Source organism: Athene cunicularia (genome assembly GCF_003259725.1).
Source record: "Athene cunicularia isolate RWA chromosome 7 unlocalized genomic scaffold, athCun1 chr7_part1, whole genome shotgun sequence".
NCBI lineage: Eukaryota > Metazoa > Chordata > Aves > Strigiformes > Strigidae > Athene > Athene cunicularia.
Genome location: NW_020799107.1, coordinates 6,895,784 through 6,919,853, shown reverse-complemented (window position 1 = coordinate 6,919,853; position 24,070 = coordinate 6,895,784). Strand labels below are relative to the sequence as shown.

Sequence of the window (24,070 nt, the reverse complement as noted above, 5' to 3'; positions counted from 1 at the left end):
GAACAGGAGAAACACAAGCTCCTGGAAGCTTTGCATGCAAGGCTTAGTGTGAGGAAGGCTTCCATCCTTCGTTATACTCACATTTGCATTTCTGCTCCTTCCAGCAGGTACTGGAGCAGAACTAGCCCTGGCTAAGAGGAGGAGCACTACCTGGGTGACAGGAATGGTGCAACCTGCCAATCAGACAGCGTCGTAAGATAAATTTCAGCCCAAACAGAAAAGATGGACGTTATCTCAAGCCATAAGCTCACCGCTGCCATATGCAAGGACTCCTTGCAGGTAAACGACCTACCACGTGCATCTGCCTACTTCACAGAGCACTGGTTTACTTGTCACCATCCCCACCAGGGCCAGGTTTGGAGCCAGTCCCTTCGAAGGCCCCCATGTTTGCTCCCAAGCAGGTGCTGGCTTTCTCCGTTGCCTAAATTTAGCACTATTAACCAAGAGAAGACCCAATCCTGTCCTGCAACACTGGGCAGCTACGCTCCACAGCTTGAAACCTGCTCCAAAAATGGGCAAGTCCTGAGAAAGACAGCCCCATGTTTTAATGGATTAAAACATGCAGAAGAAGCACCGTTCTTGACATGGAGCTACTGCAATCATTCAAAGGGCCAGAAAAAACCCACGGTCTGCCTTGGCCTGACATAGAAGTCCACTCCAGAGAGCCTGTGCTCCATCCTATCCGATCTGATCGGCCACCCTACCTGCCCAGCCCGTGTACGCGGTGCAGTCCTGCGGGTCGGCAGACTTGAGGCCCCTTTCCATCTGCTGGAGCAGCTCCCTGATTTTGTTATTCAGCCGCTGCGTGAATTCGGGGGTCAGCTGTGGAGACCAAAGGAAAAAAATGAATAAAATAAACCAAAAAAAACACCACCCAAGGTGAAGGAAAAACCGGCAGGCGGGTGGGGTCTTGGGAAGATGGAGGTAACCGCAGGGAGCACAACCAGGGGAGCGGGTGTTTTTCAACCTGACAGGTCTCTGCTAGCAACCCCTGGGTATCTCAGGACTAGGCTGGGCTACTGCTCGCCAAACTTGCCTTCGCGGCCGCGGCGGGAGCGGGCCCTTCCCGGGGACGGCCGCCGTGCTGAAGCACGGCGGCCGTCCCCGGGAAGGGCCCGCTCCCGCCGCGGCCGCGAAGGCAAGTTTGGCGAGCAGTAGCCCAGCCTAGTCCTGAGATACCCAGGGGTTGCTAGCAGAGACCTGTCAGGTTGAAAAACACCCGCTCCCCTGGTTGTGCTCCCTGCGGTTACCTCCATCTTCCCAAGACCCCACCCGCCTGCCGGTTTTTCCTTCACCTTGGGTGGTGTTTTTTTTGGTTTATTTTATTCATTTTTTTCCTTTGGTCTCCACAGCTGACCCCCGAATTCACGCAGCGGCTGAATAACAAAATCAGGGAGCTGCTCCAGCAGATGGAAAGGGGCCTCAAGTCTGCCGACCCGCAGGACTGCACCGCGTACACGGGCTGGGCAGGTAGGGTGGCCGATCAGATCGGATAGGATGGAGCACAGGCTCTCTGGAGTGGACTTCTATGTCAGGCCAAGGCAGACCGTGGGTTTTTTCTGGCCCTTTGAATGATTGCAGTAGCTCCATGTCAAGAACGGTGCTTCTTCTGCATGTTTTAATCCATTAAAACATGGGGCTGTCTTTCTCAGGACTTGCCCATTTTTGGAGCAGGTTTCAAGCTGTGGAGCGTAGCTGCCCAGTGTTGCAGGACAGGATTGGGTCTTCTCTTGGTTAATAGTGCTAAATTTAGGCAACGGAGAAAGCCAGCACCTGCTTGGGAGCAAACATGGGGGCCTTCGAAGGGACTGGCTCCAAACCTGGCCCTGGTGGGGATGGTGACAAGTAAACCAGTGCTCTGTGAAGTAGGCAGATGCACGTGGTAGGTCGTTTACCTGCAAGGAGTCCTTGCATATGGCAGCGGTGAGCTTATGGCTTGAGATAACGTCCATCTTTTCTGTTTGGGCTGAAATTTATCTTACGACGCTGTCTGATTGGCAGGTTGCACCATTCCTGTCACCCAGGTAGTGCTCCTCCTCTTAGCCAGGGCTAGTTCTGCTCCAGTACCTGCTGGAAGGAGCAGAAATGCAAATGTGAGTATAACGAAGGATGGAAGCCTTCCTCACACTAACCCTTGCATGCAAAGCTTCCAGGAGCTTGTGTTTCTCCTGTTCTGCATTTTCAACCTGTTTTTTCTTCCCTGGGAGCATGCCAGGCCTTGCCCTCCCTATTCCTACCCACTGGAGCCAGGGAGGACACGCCTTTCTCTGCCGCCTCATCCTTGGCTCCGGCTGTGTGCTTTGTCAGCTTTCCTGCCTTCTGCACTGTTCCAGGCTCTAGGGCCCTCCCTAGAGGGGTAGTTGCAATTAATCTTATGCTTGCTTCAAGATTTTTAGCTTTTTTTTTTTTTTTTTTTTTTTTTGGCAATACACTGCAATCCTAAATGGCAGTTTTCTACATTATGATCTAGGTGCGGCTGGCTTGTGCTTGGATGCTGTGGAACTTGATGCCAACAGTTTGCTTGGGAGAACGGTGTTGCTTTGTGTTGGTGCTAACCTAATGTTGCAGCCTGATGACAACGATGCCAGAAATTCCTGCTTTAAAATTTTAGTAAGGTAGACAGGCACTGAGAGAGCACTCTAGAGCAGTTCGTAAGAAATGCTAGGATGCCAGTATTAAATTCCAGCGTGGGAGAGTATTTATTTCATCACTTGCTGCCTGGCAGCGCTCTGCTGCTGCTGCCTGTGAATTTATGCATTTTTGTTCAGAGCTAGCTGACTTCACCGTGGGAGACAGGTTCAGTCTTTCAGGCTATGCCCCCAGACTGAGGTCCCCTCAGATGAAAAGCACTCCATACATAAAGATGGTCTTCAGTTATGAGGGTGTTACTTGGTAGAGTCTACCTCTGGCCGGAATAATTCAGGAGATAAAGCAGGAGGACAATAAGCTGATGGTAGAGGAGTACTCCAAAAGTCTGTGTGGAGAAGGTAACCACCCTTCCTCAGAGACCATATTCTCTTCCTTAGGGTGGCCTTAAGGAGCTTCATGCAGTTGTGAAACAGTAGTTGAAAGCTCTGGTAGGATTTCTTCACGTTTTTACTTGGGAATCTCTCAAGAGGGATTTTTCTCTTCTCCTCCCAGGGATCATTCTTCATTGGACACACAACCTTCTCACCTTGGCTAATAGGATTAGAAAAAAACCACGGACAAATTTCCCGCAGGTCACAGCCAGAAAAGTGAAGTTTGCAGATATATTATACTGTATCTTTGCCACCCTCCTTTCTTTTCTATCCTAGCTATATTAATTTATTCAGTGCTGGTTTCCAGAGACAAAATTAATTGGGCCAAGACAGCAGCTTTTTCCTGTAATTGCTTATGTAGAAAAGGCTTGTTGAGTATCTTCTCATGTAAATCATTGCCCAGCAGTCTGAAATCAACCTGCACTCTTGTGGCCTCTAATAAGAGAGATTTGAAATGTGGCTCTCGGCGCAAACTCTGCATGAAATGTAACATACTTGAGTGTATTACATTACACTCAATAATACACAGCATATGCTGGCATTTTACTTTGGTGCCTGTTTCTTTCCCAGTGCACTTGACGGAGCCCTGTTCCCCCAGCCTGCACTTGTGCCAGGGAAGCCACAGCTTCTTGGCACATGAAGTTGGAGCAGAGGGAGGGAAGGACTTACATTTTCAGCTCAGAGGCAGTAGAAACACACTTTGGATCAAGATTATCCAGCGTACGGCTGAATGCCCTCAAAACACATTTGAATCAGCTTGTTACAGTTTCATTCAGCTCCCCATAGAGATCAGGGCCTGGTGGGCAGCACTTGGTATGTGCCTGGGTATAGACCAGGCTTGGGTTTTGTGTTCTGTTTTGTCTTTTAATCAGTTTAGCTATTGCTGTAAGAGCTTTTGCGGTCTTAATCTGTTTCACTGGTATCAAAGTGTTGACTGAGGGAAGGTAAACTGCCATAAGCTCATTCTGAACCAGCAGCAGTTCAAAACCTGGCAGAAGTGCAACTGCCTCATCCATTTTCAGATAGATCAGCATGAGGATGCCAAAGAGTATGTACGTGTGTGTTGGTATTTCATATAGTGCAAGAGACCTTGCTCCAAAGACTGTCTTGACTGGGAGCACAGATGATGGAAAGGGAATGGGAGGAGACGGACTTCACTCCTGTCACCTCTTAGCTGACCGCAGAAGCTGGGAAGCTCCTGAGTCCGGTGCCCGCTGGACTGCTGTGTCCTTCCAAAATGATGGGGTGATCTGCAACCTGAAATGGTATATAAGGGAGAGATTCCCCTTCCTCCACATTATGGCAGTGCCTTTGAAATTTGTTTCCCATGCGAGCATTCCCTTCTCTAGCAGTGTCATAAAGCTGTAGGGCCTCTGAAAGAGATGGGTGAGTCCAGCTGGCCTGCCCAACCCACAGCTTTTGTCTGGCCTGTTTGCAAGTGGAGACAAGGAGCAGGGCTGAGTTGCCTTTTGAAAGGACTCTTCAAAAGATGCGTCAGATGAAAGAAAATCCATTTAAGAATGGATGAAATTTTGACTGTACCAGTTCAGGAAAGCTTCTGGAACGACACATGTTGTTCACTTTAGTGCAATATCTTAGTTTTAACCTCAGAACCCAGAGAACTTGCATCTGCTTAAGAGAGTTCTGTTCAGAAAAACAGAAATTCTCAGATAATCCCTACAGTATAAGAGGCAGTGAGGCTGCATCTGATGAGAGATAATAGAGTGCCTTGTGTCACCCCCATAAACCACATTCCTGCCAAGTGCTTGGTGAGTAGTTTTTGTGAAATCTCTGTTCTTGGAGATAGTCAGTATTTGACTGGACAAGGTTCAGAGCACAGAATGTAAATTTGAAGTTGGCCTTACTTTAAGAGGGTTGGATCAGATCAATTCCATGGATCCCTTCTAACCTAACCTCTTGTAGGATTCTGTTATGGGGTAATGGATAGTATTGGTTTGGGCTGATCTGGTCTTGTTTGGGGTTGTAAAAAGTTATATAAAAGAAGCTTTGTTACCCAGCTTTTAAGGCCAGAGAAGCTGAGGCATCCTGCGAAGTGCCCCATGTCCCCCAGTGCACTAAGAAGGCAAGCTGCAAGCTATAGTGAAATGCACCTGTGGCTCACCACACAGCTCCCAAGCATGAGATGATACAGCCCTCCAGAGAAGATGTCTCAGTATCCCATTCTGCATGGCTTTGGCATGCATTTATGAGCCCAACATAACATCCCATGTGTCTGCACCAGAAAACAGGTTTATTATCCTTTGAGATGGACAGTAAAGCTATGACACCCCCTCTGTAACTTTTACCGCATGCCTGACTTACTAAAACGATACCAGGTTTCTCACTAGAAACCATCAGGCTTCATCACTATGTGCTGAGATAGGTTTCCACTTCTTTCCTCTGTGTCCGAGATCCTGCTTTGAGAGTGCTGGTTGACTTAGTTGACTGGGCCAACGCAAGATATCCGAGCTCTTTATTGCTGTGGATTCAGGTTTGGAACTCACCCAAATTAAGTCAAGAAATCTCCTCTTGTGGCAACCTAGTGTCCTTTGTGAAAGGACCACATTGCCACTCAGCTCCTGGTGGATGAGGAGGCATGTTCAGAACTGTCTAATGGGCATCCCTGGCAGTGCTGTCAGCAAGGGGACTGCAGCAGAGCTGACACCAAGCAGTGTTTCCTCTTGCTTTTATCCCCTCTATTCAGCATGAAGGGGAAGCTTTGTCTCAGTACTGCTGTTCTCCCACCAGCAGAACTGTTTGCAATGGTAGTGTAATCCACCGTAAAGAACAAGTCTAAACTTGCAGGGAAGTTGAAGTATACAGCTTTACTTCTCAGAATGGTCATATGGACAAGTTTTTCTTTCAGCCTGCTGCAGTGCTCTAGCTCTTGAGCAAGAACTTTCCTGGTACCTACAGTGATGGCTGCTCTGTTGAAAGCAATGGTTGCTAAAGTCAGGCCCATCAGCACTAGCCAACTGGCAGAGCTTGTGCAAACAATTCTATTTCTACTATGTACATTTAAATCTCCTCTGCTCCACTCAAAAGAAATCTGATGCAAAACACCCCTCTGCATCTACAGTACTGCTCATACAGGATGGCAAGAGGAGTGAGATGTCGTTTACTGTCCTACTGAAGATGTTGAATACACAGGCTTTGTGAGAGACATGCAGAATTATTTTTTTTTTGCCTCCAAAGGGTATGCTGTCAGTAGCACATGTGTTCACTGCAGTTCTGCACCATTAAGTGAAGTCCTATGCATTCTCCATTACATGTGGCTATGCAGCAGGTCTTACACTGCAAGGAGAAAAAAACTTTGAGGTCTAGAGGAAGTCCAGAGAAGAAGGTCCAGTAGTGACCGATAAACAGAACAAAGCCTATACATCTTTGGCAGTAGCAGGTCACAGGCAGCCACTGCATGGCAGTTCTGCTGGAAATGATCTGGAGTCTCAGAGGGCACAAAAATAGGTCACCTTTTCAACTGGGACACTGAACACAGACCTCCAGGGCACAGAGAAATGGAGCAGATCCACTGCTTACCTAGACCCGTTTGACTGATGATGCCTTGTTTATATAACACTTAAAGCATGCCAAACAAACACCCACTTGGTCAGCAAACACCACCTGGTCAGTATTATTGGAGAGGGAGTGGGGCAGAGCTGTGGAATAGCTTCTGCAGAGCGACACTGCCAAGCTGAGCCAGGTTCAATCAGATGAAAACTCTCTTGTCTCCAAACTGCATTGCCTCTGAAGTATGAAATATGCTGCCTGCATCTTGGCACACAGGTCAATATAGGATATACCCCAGCCAGGTGACTGCGTTTTGTATCCCTCTACATAAATCTGTAAACATTTCCTCTTTATGCATGGACCTGCCTCCTCTGCTGGCCTTCCCTGCTTTTGGCCTGACAGCAACAGAGCAAGCAGCGTGCTGAAGGCAGCACTGCACTGTGCCCTCCTGATCAGCTTAGGAGTACAAATTCCTTGAGGAGTGAGTTGAGAAAATTGGCTTTAGATTCAGTTTGTAAAGCCTTTGGGTTTTAAAGAAAAAGGAAGAATAAATTATTTGGGCAAACAACTTATCCCTTCCATTCTTTGATATAGGTCAGGGGTTTTAGGGAGTCTTCTCTAAAGATGCTCGGGCCTGGGAGAAAAGGGGGCAAGAAATGTTTTAAAAGAAAAGAGGTAAAGAAGTCAGAGGAAAATAATGCTGAGACATTTTCTTTCCAAGAATTCAATCTTAGCAGTGGTCTTAGCATGGTAGTTATGTACATAATTAAGGTGGTATGATCGCAGTGGGAATAGAAGCTACTTATAAAGCAAAAAGTTGTATATTAAAGCAGATAAGTCAAGAGTGCAAATTGTGCTCAAACAGCTATCGGGCCTATTAAAGTCTAGAAGCTGTGCTAGGTGCTAAATAAATCAAGGAGAGTCACTTGACATTTGTTAGCTGGAAGAGGAGGGTTCCCCTTTTAAGATGGGCTTCATATCCACATTGTTATAGACTTGAGTGATGGCACTGTACATCTGAGCTCTCTCTGGAAATACTAACATTGAACTGCTTAGAGAGAGGACAAGGTTTTTAGCTTCAGCAGGAAATAGAAATTTGCCCTTAATATACATGTGGAATTGAATTGTCTGTAGCACGAAGATTACCCATGCAAAATGAGAAAATGATCTAAATTTAAAATTGTCCTCAGTACCATGGAAAGTAATTTTGCAGCATGCTTGCCCGCCTTCACCTTACCACATCAAAATCTACAGAGATTGGCTCTATTAATTTAGGCTTAAATGCAGGACCTGAGTCTTCTCAGAAATGGTTACTGGTTAGAGAAGAAATAAGCTTTTATCAAAGTGATGTAGGCCAGTAGCTTTCTTCAGTGCATGTTTGTGGATGCCTTCCAGATCAGAAGGATGGTTCAAATGTGGCAGACCTTTGAGACACAGACTTATTGAGGACTCCTCAGTGACCTGCTAAAAGCTTCAAGAGCTGGATTAAGACAGGGCAGACAAAGGACAGCAACTGATGGGGCTTCTCAGTAGCAGACTTGTTTCTGCAGCTGGCCAGCCCATTGAAAACCTCCAGGGAGGACCATGCAGCCTTTTCCAGTGTTCCAGGTAGCTGTTGCTGTTTTCAGATAAGGGCTGATCTCATGAATGATGTGCTGCAGAGGAGAGTTGAGCAGCCCCTTTCCATTCTAGGATACACCAGTCCTTGGTATGGGACTTGGGACCTGCTCAGCAGCAGCAGATGATGTCCAGGGAGCTGTAACAATCTTGTTGATGCTTCCCAGTGGGAGGGAAGGAAAGAAAAAAAAAAAGACAGGTAGCATGTCTTAAGGGTGTTGCTTCTCAGCGCTGATGACTTGTCACTTTTTTAAAAATCCAATTCAAGATGAGTGACACAGCCCTTTACCTCCTGGCATGAGAGAAAATAATTGAGATATAGGGGAACAACTCAGCACTGCTCCGCAACACATACCATCTTGCCCAAAGATGATTTTTTTTTTTTCCTCCACTGTTTAACAAGAGTCCCAGGTACAGCTTAGGTGGGTTTGTCTAGGTCTTATATTTTGCTCTGTGTTAATAAAATTGTATGTAACCTGTGTATTGGAAGCTCTGCTCTGGGACCTGCTGGGTCAGACACTGCTGTTTGCTTTGACCTGCAGTCCACTCACGAGCAGCATCAGGTACAAGGAGGTCACAAAGCAGGAAAAGACGCTGTGGATGCTGCAGCTATGGGTTATGCCCCTGGATGTGCCCGAGAAGTCTGTCTATAAGGCTTATGCCCTAGGTGAGGTCGAGGGCCAAGCTTCTAGGTTTGTTAAAACAACCAGGGTGCACAGCGTGAAGGGAAAACTTTTCTGGTGTATGCAACCTTTTATGTTCCATTTTCAGGCATTGCTTTGCTGTACTTGCACCTGTATGATGTGTATGGAGATCCAGCCTATCTTCAGGTGGCCCATGAGTACGTGAAGAAGAGCCTGAGCTGCCTGACAAGACGATCCATCACCTTCTTGTGTGGAGATGCCGGGCCCCTGGCAGTGGCTGCTGTCGTCTACCACAAACTGCAGAACCAGAAGCAGTCCGAAGACTGCATCACACGGTAAAATGCTTGGTTACTTCTTTGACCTAATGTTCCTCTTGCTTGCAGAGCTGGTCTGGGCTTCTACCAGGCACTCTCCACCAAGCCTGAATACACATTCTGTGAGAGATAATCCAGTAATTTAGCAAGGCAGTGTAAAACTTTCCTGCCCTGGGGAAGGAGCTAGTTTAAGGACAAACACACCTGCCTGTCAGCTTGCAGGCTGGATGGGGAGCAAGGATATTGTTCATCTGGTATTGCCATTTTAAAGAAGAATTCCAATAAACACAGGAAGAAAAAAAATGCAAAAAAACCCCAAACAACCCCAAAACAGAAGGTGAGGTTTAGTATTTTTTCAGAACCCTTACATTTAGCCATTTTGATGAAAAGGAGAAATGTGGTAGGATTACTAGATTAATTTTGTCACTCACTTCCACTTGCTGTTTGTTAGTTGACTTTGACTTAAACTGAAGATTGACAGCATCCTTTTCAACTACTGCATGCAGCTGGTTATGATTCATTTATTTCTATTTCCTGCCTTTCCTCAACTGTTTTCAAATTTATTTTTGTTGGGTACTTAAGACACGAAAAGGACAAACAAGCAGTCCTACAATCAGATCAGCATGTGTCAGAGGAAGGAAAAAAGTTAAGGAGATGCAGTTGCAAGCTTTTCTTGCTTAAGAGATCAGTTTTGAGAAGGTGAGAAACAGTCCTATAAAGAGTTTTGATTTACATGTGTCAGCACAAAACCAAGACAAAACCCCTAATGCTTCAGAACAACACTTGAGTGCCCTTACGCAGCCATGAGCAAGCAAGTGATGCATAATAGAAATTTTAAAAGCCATGGGTGGGAATCAGAGGTGCCTGTATGGTTTGGACACCATTATTCCCACTCCTTTAATTAAGACTAGCTTCTCGTTTATGTGGATACAATCTAAGGACAGAGCTCTCTTCTTTATTCTTGAAAATCTGTGGTTTAGGCTTAGCTTAATACTGTGTCAAAGTGGTGAATCTCACTATGATTAGTATATTTGCTAACAAAAAGGAAACTAATCTGTACTGACCAGTTATGGTCAATGCATAAGCCCCAAGTTGTGAAAAATCCTTAATTCATATTTTCTTGCTGTAGCTTTCCCCTCCCCATATCCCTCCTGTTCTGCCTACAGTTTTGTGGCAGAATGAAAACTCATGATTAATTCTGCACTGCCACCTAATGGCATAATAAAGGCAGAGCCCTGGAAATTGTTTTTTCATACATTGGAGAGGATGAAAAAAGAAAAATGTGGCTTTCTTGAAGGAACAATTCTATTGTCCTTACTCTGCCACCAATTCCCAGAGCAGTTAGCCTGATCATGCTACCTTTAAAAAGAGAGTATTTCTTTGAGAAATAGCTCCCTTAATGAAAACTCTTAAGTGGGTTTTAAGTATGCTGTTTAGTTACAGAACAGTTGCCAAGTTATGCAGTGCAAGTGCATAGAAAGCACATTTCTATTACAGCTGTGGAGAAGGAGGGCCTTTCTCTATCCATTTTGTTCTCTGTCTTTTAAAGCACCTCATCTTTACAGAGCCCAAGGAGAGAATCCATCAGCCACGTTTTACCTGCGGTGGAAGAGACAGAAGCTTGCTTTTTCTTACCTCCTTGCTCTTGCCTAAATGAGTTCATGACCAACAAATGTGCTTTTATGCTCTGGAGAGACTAACGTTTTAGAGCAGCCCATTTTCCAAGAGCCTGTGAAAATCTGAGCTGTGTTTCATGAGTCCTCTTTTCCCTGACATCTCCCAACAATTCAGAAGGTCAAAGGTTTGCTTTTAGAACCAGTCGCATACAAAAATCCCATCTTGCTCTACAACTGCCTCGCTTTCCCTCTGTCCAAAACCTACTGATTTTTGACAGTTGAGTTAATAGGCTGATATGTGTGCAGGAGTGGCTCTGCTTTTCAAGGACCTCAATTTACCCCCTCGCACCTGAGAAATGCATCCTGCATGCAATCAGTCCAGCAGCATCCCAGGCATCTCTGGCTGCATACATGCCATGCAGCCCTGCCCCACATTTCAAAAACAACAGAAACCGCTGGCAGGCTTCCTCCCCTGATTATCCTGGCTGGGAAAGCAGCTGGGCTCCTGCTTAGTCTGAGTCTTGGATGTAAAGTCTGTCTCTCAGGTTTAATCTGCAAGAAATCTCCCCCATGTAGCAATGCACATCTCAAGTGGTACATGAGTGCACCTGGAGACACTGCTTTCTCCTTCAATATCCCTGCTCACTTTGAGTCCAGTGCCAAGGAACTGACTCCCCTGCCATGGGTAGTCACAGCCCAGCATCCTCCCTCTGCTCTGAGAGTACTCTGGACATTTAGTTGCTGCTTTCATTTGCAACACATTGGTCTGCCCAGGAGAAAAGGCTGCCAAGGCACCTTTTCTGCTCCTCACACTGTTGTGACAGGGAAGCCCAGCACACACACAGCTCTCCTGGCTGGTTTCTTAGCCCTCTCTCTGTTGCAGCTGCAGAAGGAAGCAGCTGAGGGAACAGCCTTGAAGCCACTTACATTGGTATTTTAAAAGTGATGGCATTTTTTCAGATTGCTCTCTCAGGGGTCAGAAGAAAAATAAAGCCAGAACCAGACACATCCCTGCCTGCTGCTCTGTCTGGGAAGGACATCCATTCTTGTTGTAAGTGTAGTGAGAGGCAAAACAAAGGAAAACTTGCATAGAGAATGAATTGGGCTACAAAGCACCAGTGTGAAGAGCTGCCAACCCCTGTTAGCACTACAGGAATATCACCAACTTTGCAGCATGATAATAGAAGAATGGCAAAGAAAATACCTGACTCCAGCAGACCTCTGACTCCCCATTTGTGGGCTAAAGCCTGGTGCCAGCCAAGCTGTCCTTGGTGTGGGGTTGCACCACAGACAGCGCACAGCACTCACACTCTGCTGAGCTGTCCTCAATACTGCTCAGCTCTCCCCAGAAAAGATTTCTTAGATGTGCCACAGAGGCTTGATGCTAAACAACACACCAGCTGATTCCCCCCAACTTTTACCTAGATTTTCAGCTCATAGGAGGCACCTCTTTCTCCACTGACAGTGGAGCCCTGGCCACTTGTAGCATGGAGAGAAACGGGCTTTTCTGTGAGGACTTCTGAGCATAACGGGTGAGATTTTTCCACATACCATCAGCATAGTTTGACTTTCTAGCATTCATTGAGCAGCCAAATTAAACAAATACCAGTATAGTCTAAAATAGTCAAGGTCTGCCTTGCCAACAGTATCACAGGGAGGTAATGGTGGGTAGGCTTTTCTTGCTGAATTAGGGCAGCCTTTCCTGACCAGTTAGCAACTTTATGCTATTTCCTATTGCCTGCGTTTCCCCACAAGCAGCTTTCCCAAAACTGGTGCTGTAAAAACCAAGCACATAGTACTTGTAAAGCACATAGCGTTGTAAAGAGCTGAGCAAACTAAAGCAATAAGCCAAACAAAAAGCAGAAAGGAAGGAGGGGTTCTACACCTTGCATAGCTGGAAGCCTGAGACCCAGAGACTGGCCTGACATCTCCCATGGTGTGGGCATCGTGAAGGAACAAACCATGGTTTTGAGCTCCAGTCTCACTGCTTGATTACATGGCTTTGAGTGTCCTGAAATCTCCCCCATGTGAATTTTTCTTTGTAGTTTGCTCCATCTACACAAGGTTGACCCACGAGTGCCAGATGAACTGCTCTACGGGCGCATGGGCTATCTCTATGCACTGATATTTGTGAACAAGCACTTCGGAGAGGAAAAGATTCCTCAAAGTCACATTCAGCAGGTACTGTGGCTTCTGCTGATTTGTTAGCTGTCTCTCCCCATGCAGCTCCTATTTGGGCAGCTAAAAATCAATGCTACCTGTAGAGAACTCTGGTAACAAGGGAGAAACCACATTGTGTTATCCCTGCTGCGCTTCCTCCAAAGGGACAAGTACCACATGCCCTCCCACCATCCATATAAATCCACAGGGAGTACTGAATCAGCGTACATTTTACTCCCTCACCCACACTCTTCCCTCTGCTTGGGCAGAAAAACCAGTGTTTTGTTCTGTGTCAGGATACTCACTGTGCTATGTCCAAGACAGCAGCATTTCCCTCACCTGTGTCTGTTCCCATCCACAGGTGTGTGAAGCAGTAGTAGCCTCAGGAGAGAGCTTGGCCAAAAGGAGGAACTTCACAGCAAAGAGCCCACTGATGTACGAGTGGTACCAGGAGTACTATGTAGGGGCAGCCCATGGTTTGGCTGGGATTTACTACTATCTCATGCAGGTAAGAGGCACTGGAGGGGAGGGGCCTTTAGCAGCTGTTCAATGTTTCTTTGAACAAAGAGGACCATTTGAATTGGCTCTTGGTGATACCAAGCTGGGCAAGATCCTTTGTCTGATGGACAAACCACATTTGATCGTGCATCCCCACCTCTAAGGGGTTTTCTCCAAGTCTGTGAGATTGAATTTCCCACCTCCATGGAGATCTGTACAGAAATGTGACTGCATTAGAGCAGTTTCACATAATGGAGGCCTGTAGGTCAGCTGGGTCTCAGCTTCCCCCTCTTGTGTTAGTTGCTTATAAAGTGTTCCTATTTGTTGGTATCTGTGGGTTTCTTGCATTTTTTGAGGTGGTTACTTGGAGCAATCTCAGGTCATTATGGAGAATCTCTGTAAGAAAAGCATGGTGAAAGAGACTGTATTCATAGTAAGAAAAGTGGGAAATGCCTCTGTTCCCAAATCGGGGCCTGTATCTGAATGTAAAAGAGGTGGGACTTTTTGCTTTGATAACAGCATCTGAGTTCTGTAGTGCCTGAAGTAGGCAGGGCAAGGCAGGAGGTTGGGAGCTGCAGTGCCCCTTTGCTTTGATGCTGTCTTTCTCACAATTTTGCACAACTCACTGGAGCTCTGGGAATATTCCCTTCCCTGGCTGTGAAATGAGGGTGATAATTTCCCTATGTGGGTCACTGTGCATAAATTTACAGTGCTTAAGCTCTTAGAAGAATAACAGCAATAAATTACATTGCAGTCTCAAAGCATTAAGGGCACCCACTGAGCAACGCAAATTATCTTAACATAGCAATGTTCATAGAAATAGGTAGTTTCTTTTACTAGGCTCAACTCCACATCAGGTGGGAAAAAAGCCAGCAGGTTTCAAGTATTTGAGCTTTCCTTCAGGACCCTGAAATTTCAAGCCCATATACCGGATAAGCAGAGTTCCTGTGAATATAACCCTCTTATGTGACTCGGAGAGGAAGGGGTGGTTGGTGTTTTTTAAGCAGAAGGAGATTTGGCAAGATGGGGATGCGAGATGATTATTGCCCAGGAGTACAGAACGGCTAGTTGGGACGGAGACAGCAGTGTCCTGTGAGCAGGACTGCACTGAGTCTCTGAGCTTGTTCCCAGGCTCATGTTTCAAATAATTTTAAGTTTCCCATAAAATATTGCATGGGCCTCATGCTCCTCTGCTGTATGAAGTATAAGGAACCTGATCAGCCAAGCATGATGCACAAAAAGCCTTGGAGGAAGTAAACAAGGGAAATACGGAGAGGAGAACATTGGACTTTTATCTCTAGTACAGCACAAGCATTGATTTTTAATTTTCAAGATATCAACCTGGGAACTGTGATCCTTAGATGAGAGTGCTCACTGTAGCCTGCCATGGGAAATTAGAACTACACAGATTTCATGTGGGGAAGTGTCATTGGAAGAGGACACTGAAGTCACTCACTTGCTTCCATCTGAGGTCAGCAGTGAAGTCACCCCCTTGCAATTACCCAGAAATAGCTGTGAAAAAGCAGCATCACAGCCTGCCAGCTGGGCTGGCCCAGCAGCTCAGCTGAGATGTTCCAGGTGCTAGGACTCATTCCTGGCATTCATCCTTAATATTGATTTTAAAGTTTATCTCCTTATTCTAACTCTAGGTACCTGAAGTTATTCCTACTCATCTTCAGGAAAAGAAGCAGCAATCCCTCTTGCTTAGAGGGCTGGGTGACACGCAACAGGCAGTCTGTTTGTGGGGATGCAAGGGTAGGACTTGAAATAAATTGCTTCTGAAGGGGAGAGCAGCCTGGGACCAAGTGATGTGTGAAAGCCTGCACCAAAGAAATGGCTTCATTTACAAGGAGGAAAAGGGAACATGGCTATAGTTGGCTTTGTTTTTGCCTTTCAGGCAGATCTTGGGTCTCTTAGGGACAGACAAAATGGTAATTCTCCCTGATACAATGCTTTCTCTCTCTTAGCCTGGCCTTGGAGTGAGCCAAGTAAAACTGCACAATACAGTGAAACCCAGCGTGGACTACGTCTGCCAGCTCAAGTTCCCCTCTGGCAATTACCCTCCATGCATCGATGACACCAGAGACCTACTCGTCCACTGGTGCCATGGGGCACCAGGTGTTATCTACATGCTCATCCAGGCCTACAAGGTACCAGAAATCTTGCAAAGACCCTTTGGGGACCCCTAAATGTGGAACATCGTGGAGAAGACTCTGTTGAAACCCCCCTGCCTGAGAGTAGGATGGATTGTTACAGCAAAATCACCACACAGGGACCACTGACTGATACGGAAATTAGTCTTCTAGAAAATTGTCTCTGAAAATACCCATCAGCTGTGTGGGTTGTCCTGTTGCAGGTGACTGATGGTGACGACTAGTTGTGTGTGAAGTAAGGGTCATACAGCCCTGTTCATCATATCCAAAACATCCTCCTTTAAACCAGAGAGCAAAGTCACAGCATTAAGTCTTCATTAGGAGAGAAACTAACCCAAACCTCTCCCACTCACACAGGGATGCTCTTAGTGTGGAGGAAATCACCTCAGCAAGGGGGAATATTTCTTGTCTCTACAGGTCTTTGGGGAACAGCAGTACCTAAATGATGCCCTGCAGTGTGCAGAAGTGATTTGGCAGTACGGGTTACTGAAGAAAGGCTACGGGCTGTGCCATGGGACAGCTGGCAACGCTTACGCCTTCCTAGCGCTGTACAACCTCACTCAGAACATGAAATACCTGTACAGGGCCTGCAAGGTAAGAGCCTGTGTGAGGGAGGGTGAGGGGATTATTCACTTCTGCCTTTTATGTCACCACCTTTGCCTTTGAAACCCAATTTCCAGTGTGGCAGAGATGCAGCTAGATCTGACCAGCTCCACAGGAATAGTCCTTCAGCAGCACAGTCACTGTCTGACAGCCGGTAGAGGGAGGGATACCCTGCAGAAGCCTTGCTCTGCAAGGGATAATGTGAGGATGAGGGTGGTATTTTTTTAAGATCTGTCTTTAACAGAATTTGAACATTCTTTGTTCCTCTTTTCTCAGTTTGCAGAGTGGTGTTTAAGCTATGGCCAACATGGGTGCCGGACTCCAGACACGCCATTCTCTCTCTTTGAAGGTAAGCTCCATCTTCAGGCTTGTGTTTTGCTCCTGGATCTGAGCCAGTCCAGCACCAAGGGAAACTGAATACATGCTCCACTGAAGTCTTTGTAAAACTCAGTGTAGAGGATAGGAAGGAAATCATATCTGCTGGCTTTACCCTTTCTCAGAAGCAGTCTTCTTGTAGCACAGGCTCATGTCTTAGCTGGAGCATGTTGTCCTCTTGGGCTGCACAGATTCTGCACACAGGGCTCAAGGGGAATTCTTTAATGGGTACGGGCCAAAGTCTACCTTATGGTAATTTGTAGCCTAGCTTCTCAGGCAGTCTCTTTTCTGTGCATTTTTAAGGATTAAAGTCCTACATGGGCTTTCCAGTTCCATTGCAAGGGTGAGTGAGGAACAAATGGGGCTGCTTTTATAGGCCTTGTTGGCTCCTATGGCTCTTTGTGGCTCCTGCTGTTGGCTTCCACAAAACCTGCCATCAGCAGGTATTGCTGAAAGAGCCCGTTCCCCAGCTAGTGTAAATCTCCCTAGCTTTGCTGCAGGCCAAGAAACAAGAGCAGTTACATCAGGGAGGATCTGAGGCAGCAACATCACAGGCATTCGGATTCAATATTCGGATTGTTAAACCTGTCAACAGGTAAAGCAGAAGAGGGAGAGCTGGTGGGGGGGAAGACCCATCATGTTTTCCCAGGTGCTTCTCAACATTTGATTAACTTCAAAATGCTTTCCCCACTGAATTACCTAATTTGCTTGGGAAACCTGGGTTCAGACCTTGGAAATTAGTTAGGCTCTTCTGAAAATGTTTTCTTCTGTCTTCATGACACATTCACCCCTTGGATAATTGATAAAAGGGGTGCCCAAAGGGAATCTCTCTGAAGCACACTGTGTTTTCTTATCCTCAGGAATGGCTGGAACAATTTACTTTCTTGCTGACCTGCTGGTGCCAACCAAGACCAAGTTCCCAGCATTTGAACTCTAAATCTGAGCTTGGCAGTTTCCTGCCTGAATCCTTCTGCACTTGGAAAAGCAGTTTGAAGCTGCTTTCTCCTCCTTCCAAACTCATCGTTGTTCACCTAACTGAACGTAAATCCATCCTCCTGAGGGCATGCTGAGTTCTCTAATATTTCTAGTCATCTCATTGCATTGTTTCATCTTAAAAGACAATACAGATTTTTCTGATGTCTCTTAAAAACACAGGGCTGCAGGTGGGAGCAGGGAGAAAATGTACAGTATTTTGTTGGCTATAGTTTTGCTATTTTCTGTATCCCATTTCCTGGGAGAAAGTTTTCTATTGAATGTAACTTTGGCCATTTAATTTTTTTTTAAATTTTTTTTTGTGCTGACAGATAGTTGCAGGAACTTAGTTGACTTTGGAAAACAAAAGATGAAAAACAGAGATTTGCCCTGAAAGTTGCTTTTAAGTGTTTTCTTTATGAGCACCCAGGGAGCAGGCGGTTCAGTAGCTGGGCTGCTCCACATGATGCAAATGTGATGGACTGTGCAGTCTTTATATATAGTTTTTTTAATGTCATATTGCAAGTGGCACAGCTGGAACTGACATGCCTTGTCCTGAATTTTCACCTGTCTGCTTTAAAGGCAAAGGCTATGTATAGCTCTTTTGTACATTTTTTCCAGTGACAGACAAATAATCCACTGGCTTTTGTGCTTATTTGCCATCTTATGCTAAACCTTGCAGAAGTCCGTTGATCACCTAATGGAAAATTCCAATCTAGAAGTGAGCTAAGCATGCTTGCTGGTGTGGTCTCTTCTGGTTAGCTTTGAAAGTTTATTTTGCAGTCTTTATTTAAAGTTGTCTATGAATATTATAGGTGTTTGGTGGTGCCAGGCCTACCAGCAGCAGCATGGGGAAAGAAATATATTCCACTGAGTTCTGTCAGTGTTTAACCTATTACCTGTATAGATGTTGTTTACATGCTTTATTTTATAAGCTTTCCTGAACCTGGATAATTTGAGTCAATTGTTTGCCTTGTTACTGCTTGTTGTAGTTTGATATGCAGCCACACATCTACCCAACTGGAAAATCTGCCCTATGTTAAATAGCTTTTGACCTGTCAAGCAGACCTGGTACTTGGAAGGGGTAAATCTGTTTTTCCATCCTTAGCTGATGCTATGCTAATTTGCAGTGATTATGGACCTGACCCTATAAACCACTTCCTTAGCACTGAGTGTGAGCTAAACACTGAGCGCAGTTAAAGTGGCTGGTGGCACTGTACCGCTCTGTGCTGTTTGAGGGCAGCTCCTCAGCCTGCACGAGAGTGGATGTGGGTTTTGATCTTTTAAAGGCCCAGTTGCTGAGTGCCTCAGGTCACCTAAGAGCAGGCAAGCAGCTGCAGGACAGCATGGGCAACCTCCAAGCTGGCATGCTCCTGCACCAGCAGTAGTAAAGCAGGAGGATCAAACCTGGCACACTAACACAGCTAGCTCACACGTGCCTTAATGCAAGGCAGCCTAGCCACAGTGGCATAGGCAGACCCTCGAGAACCTCCTGGATGGGCTGCTCCAGCAGAGTAGAAACCATTCCTGGAAGGCTGCCTGTTTCCTTAAAGCCCAGCCTCCTGCTGCCAACACATGTTTCTGGAAGTTCATCAGAACACATCCTAAAGTGCAGAGAACTCATCTGCTTCAGGCTGAGCGTCCCTGTCAGAAGCCTCAAGCTCATGCAGGCTCAGCAGTGGTCATCCTCTACTATTCACGGGGCCTAAACAACACAGGGAGGAGACTGGAAAGGAGGAAGCACAGCCCTGAGAGCAGGATTTGGCTAATCAGACAGTTTGGGGGTGGGATCCTGCAGTACACGAGGCCTGCTGTAAATTACTGCCAGCTTGGCTGGTGTGATGGCAGCACCAGGACACTGCTCTGAGCCTGGGTTTCTCCTGGGCACGGCTTCTGTAAAGGAGTTGCTTCGTGCAGCCTGGTGTGATGGCAGCATCACATCCCAGGGTTCATACACTGATCAGGGGATGGTCAGGGCCTGGTGTACAGCTGCTGAGTGAAGCACTGTTTAATAAAAATGCTGAAACAAACAAGCTTTGGGTTATTTTTACCCCCTGCTTTGTGACCAGGCTTCACGTCTGAAGACATCAAGATATGCCACAAGAGCCACTGGTGGCTCCTGGAGGTTCACTGGCCTCCTATCCACCCTGAGTGTTAAGAGTGTTTCACATTTTTCCCTCTCTCCAATCCGTTGATGCCAGTCCTATGCTTTCCCTCACAGGGTGCACTTTTCTTTCAGGACATACTTTTGCAGCACTGCTGCCATCCAAGGCCATGTCCTCCCTGCTGTGTCTTCCATTGGAGACCACAGTCCTGCTGGTTAGTCTTAATCACACCAAACTCTGCCTGTGTGCAGCACTGGCCACCAGAAAAAAAGATGTGGATCCTCCCAGAAAAGCACCAAAGCACCCTCCTGCCCAGTGGAAGGAGGAACAGGCTGCCTCGGGGAGGTTGTGACTGCCTAGCACCAGAGACTTTAAGACCAGACTGTTGGGAATGGTATGGGTAAAGGTGACTCTGCCTTCCAGCACAAGCATAATAAATTAGCTGGCTGGAGGTCCTATACAGCCTGGTTTTCAACAATTTCCATTTCTATTAAGGCTGGTGGTAAAGCTCTTCAGGGAGGGGGTCCAGCAACTGGGAAGGGAAAGCAGCGCAGTGCAGTTTCCCTGGTTGCCCGTCCTTTCTTGTACAGGGGTGTGGTGCTGCCCACTTCCACCCATCTTCATGCCAAGCAGAGGGAGCAGGAGCAAGATGAAGCCTGAAAACACTCAACTGCTCCTGTTTGAACAAGCTACCTGAGAGGGATTTTATCAGCACTAGACATTTAACACTTAGTTCTTGGTGATGGTTATGTTTGTCCATGGCAGTGTTCTGTTTTAAAAAACCAAGTGCCTTAATACTCCCAAGAAATAAGTAAAAAACACATTTTGACTGCATTGCCATCTGGCTCTGTGTTCACCTCCTGCGTATCCCAGTGTGATCAGTAAGATGAAAAATGCCCCAAATACTGTTAACCAAACATCACCTGTAGGTACACATCTCTCCCAAGAACCTGCTGTGGTTTCAGCTCACAAGAGCTGACAGCAGCTTCAGCTATGAAAGAGGTGATACAGGGACAGTGCAAGGGGACAGGTATGTTATTGCTGCCTCTGCTTAACTTAGTTCATTTCCCATTCCTGCATATTAACTTTTCAAATGCCCGCAATCAGCGCTGATGCTAAATCTGTAGCTAATACTACTTTGTCAAACAAAACCCCGCCATGAGCAGTCCCCAGCCCCTGCAGCGTTAGCAGTCAGCCACACAGCTCATCCGATAAATCAGTTTACAAACGACCACTGCAGTCATTCCATGCACACTGGTTTCGCTTTGAAACCACTTCAGAGCAGGCTGCTGGCTGCAGCATGGCAGGCGCCCTCCTTGTGTTGACAGGGGAAAAGACCCGCAGAAGAGCAGCTTGACCTCCACAAACCCCAGCTCAGCCTCCTGCCCCCAGGAGGGACATTGTTCCCTTTGGACAGGCTGGAGGTGGGCAGTTAAGGTTGTGAGTCCCACATGCGATACCACAGAAGTGTTGTGGAAGAAGCAGCCATGTGAGGCACGAAGCTGCTGGTGAAGGGCTTGATTTACACAAGTTATCCAGTCAGATCACACTTTAGCATCTGACTTCCATCCCTCTGCACCACTGTCTCACCTTTTCCCCTTCCCCTCTTTCATTGTGTACACGTTTTCCACTGGTGTAATACCTGAGCCAAATTTGAGTGGGGTTTTCTGATGGCACCCAAGGGAATGTGGCTGGTCATAGTGAGACCACAAGTCCTACACTGGGCCAGAAAGTTCCCAGCACATACAATTGGTTTGTTTCAAGATATTTTAATTTTATATATATATATATTTTATTTTTTTTACATTGGAAAGAACAACACAGGTTCCTCACATCTTCCTGCCCAAAATGGCTGGGCCCTTTGGCCAAATTGTCCCCTGCATTCCTTTAGCTGCACCCAGGGAAGAAAGCAATGATGAAGGCCAGTACTCAGACCAGGAAACCTAAACCCCAAGAATTATAACTCACAACATGAAGTGTGTGAAGACAAAATCCAACAGAACAGGAGGCAGCAGATCTGCCCAAAATAAACAGCTGAGGAAACATGCTGGAGCCCAGCTAGGCTTGCCCCTGGCAGGGGAGCTGGTCTGGGGGTACCCCTTGCTGCAGCGCGGGTGGAGGTGGCCTCAGGGAGGGGCTGGGTGCTCCCAGCAGGTGGCAATGCAGCCTGAGCGTGGCAGCCACCCCGCAGCTGTCAAATTGTAACTCCAGGGAGCTGGGAGTCAGCTCTCTTTCTGGGAGTCAGTCGGAACCCTGGGAAAGTCTCAAACAAAAACATCCACACTGATGAGGTTGTATTTGTGTACTGTGTGGGATGACAGAGATGTGAAAAATGAGGAAGCCCTTCAGAAGTGTATGGACTTTAAGGGAGTCATATACACCCTCGAAAAAAAGGCCCAAAACAAAAAATCACATCTTTCCCAAACCTGCCTGAAGCTGCCCAAGCTCTTCCACAAGCCCCTGCAGTGGGGGAACAACTACTCATGCTCTTCAGCCACACGGGCAGGTTTTCAAGGAAATGCTTCCCATGTTGGGTGAAAATGCTCTATGCCTCCCCATGTGAGTTTTCCAGATGTGACACAAATTCTGCCACCAACTGCTCCCAACTCCCAGGAACCAGAGAGCAAATAACCCCCATCCCCACAGGGTACCATTAGTTCTGTTAAGCCTCCTGCACTGAACATGCCTCCCCTAGAACCCCATAGGGTTTGGGGACATCCCAAAAGGGCAAGAGCATCAAGAAAACCCAGCTGGGCACATGTGTAAGGGTGCCAAAGCTCACCACTGAGATTTTTTGATGTCAAGGGGAAAACTAAGCCTAAGGTAGGGCTGTAATGGCTTCTGCAGATGGGCGTGCAGTGCTGTCTCTGTTGGGACATGGCCTGAAGCCAAAAGGGACAGAGCAGCCATGGGTCTCCCTGACCCTGCTGAAGAGCAGCTTTGGGAGGTTTCAGCCACATGTGGGGTTGGAGGAGCACAGGGCAGGAAACTGAGCCCCATGGAGTGTGGGTTTTCAGGCCAGGGTTTTTTTTCAGTTTTTTAGGGGGATCCCTGTGCACAGCGGGTATGCAATGTTAGCATCCAAACTCACTCTTAACGCAGCAGAAAGGAGATAACTAAACTCAGGTCCACATAGACTCAAACACCAAAATTCAGTATCATAGCTGGTGTGGATGGATACTGCAGCATCTTTACAGCTGGGCCTTTCAACTTACCAAGCATTAAGCTCATTAACCTTGGCAAAAGGGGTAAGCATGGATTTCCAAATTATAGCTGAAATCGAGAGGGTTGCTTCACTGACTTCCCCCCCAAAATCAGTCAACACAGTTTACACCTTCTGCTTGCCTTTTTGGTTTTGTTTTTCCTTTTTACCTTTGCTTTTCTTGGTCGCAGTAGTTTTCTGGAAAAATTGTTTATGGGGGCCAGATCTGGAGCTCATAAAGCCTATGGAGTTAAGCTGATTTAGAGCAGTTTAGGACCCAGCCCTTCTGCAACAGCTGAACGTAGGAGTCAGGGAGTTAAACTTCGAACAGCTGATCAAATTTCAGGCCTAGCTAAGAAATCCATTTGTCCCTGACCTTAACAGTAAGTCTTGGTATACTAATTAAAGGATCTCAGCAAGGTCTGACAAGTAGATTTTGGGTGGGGGGTTTTTTTGTTGGTTTTTTTTTTTCCCTAGAATACAGCACCTGTTTTCCTAAGTTGCCTCTTCTTCTTTGTAACAATATATACCCAATCAACAATATCCTTCTGTAAGACTTGCAGTCAGTTAATTGTAGCTGCTTCACTGAAGGATTCAGGTGCATCTGTAGGCCATAAGCATGACTTGAATGCTCCCAGGCCATGTTCCTGCTGGGTGTCATGCTGATGCTGTTGGCTGATGTGTGAGCAGAGTAGTGTTGTCTGGGGGTGGTTACTGCTTTGTGTCAAGGAAGAGAATTTTATGGCCTCAATGAAATGTGTATATGGAATCAGTGATAAACATGTTGCTGTACAGATTTAGGAGTCATTTACTTCTGTGTCAGAAATGGTAAATGTAGGCCAAATGCAGATAGAGAGTAGGGAAGGGAGTGTAACAAGTCCCTCAGAAGAGTGGTGAGAAGCTAGGGTTAGTACTCCCCTGTTTATTAATTAAGTTGAAGGTGGAGCTTTGTACTTGAACAAAAAAGTATGGCTCTAGCAAAGGTGGGTAATTGAGTAAGATCTGAGGAGTTAGTATTTTAGCAGTAAAAGAGGAAAGTTTTTCAGGCAGCATTGTGATGCAGGGGAGGTATCTCCAGAGTCAGAAGTCAGAAACATGCACCTTCCACTCCCCTTCAGACTGTAAAAGTTGGTGTGGCAGAGATGGTATAGCTTTAGATCAGGTGTAAAGGAACAAATGCAAATACTTTTCTAGGTGTGTTTGTCTTGGACTGACTACAGCTCCTGGCCAGCATTCTCAATGCTTGGGGGCAGGGGAGGATATTAAAAAAAAAAAAAAAAAAAA

At 46.4% G+C, this 24,070-nt stretch overlaps 1 protein-coding gene across 1 annotated transcript in view; it reads left to right on the top strand.

Moving 5' to 3' along the window:
* LANCL1 (LanC like 1) overlaps positions 1–19,506 on the top strand; it is a 22,077-nt gene extending 2,571 nt beyond the window's left edge. Inside the window, exons 2-9 of the mRNA XM_026852410.1 lie at positions 1,197–1,470; positions 8,916–9,123; positions 12,764–12,899; positions 13,240–13,386; positions 15,344–15,526; positions 15,947–16,123; positions 16,409–16,481; positions 17,368–19,506. Coding sequence (XP_026708211.1) covers positions 1,197–1,470; positions 8,916–9,123; positions 12,764–12,899; positions 13,240–13,386; positions 15,344–15,526; positions 15,947–16,123; positions 16,409–16,481; positions 17,368–17,444 — 1,275 coding nt within the window. The 3' untranslated portion in view covers positions 17,445–19,506. The remainder of the gene's footprint in view (positions 1–1,196; positions 1,471–8,915; positions 9,124–12,763; positions 12,900–13,239; positions 13,387–15,343; positions 15,527–15,946; positions 16,124–16,408; positions 16,482–17,367) is intronic.
* The last annotated feature ends 4,564 nt before the right edge of the window (positions 19,507–24,070 follow it).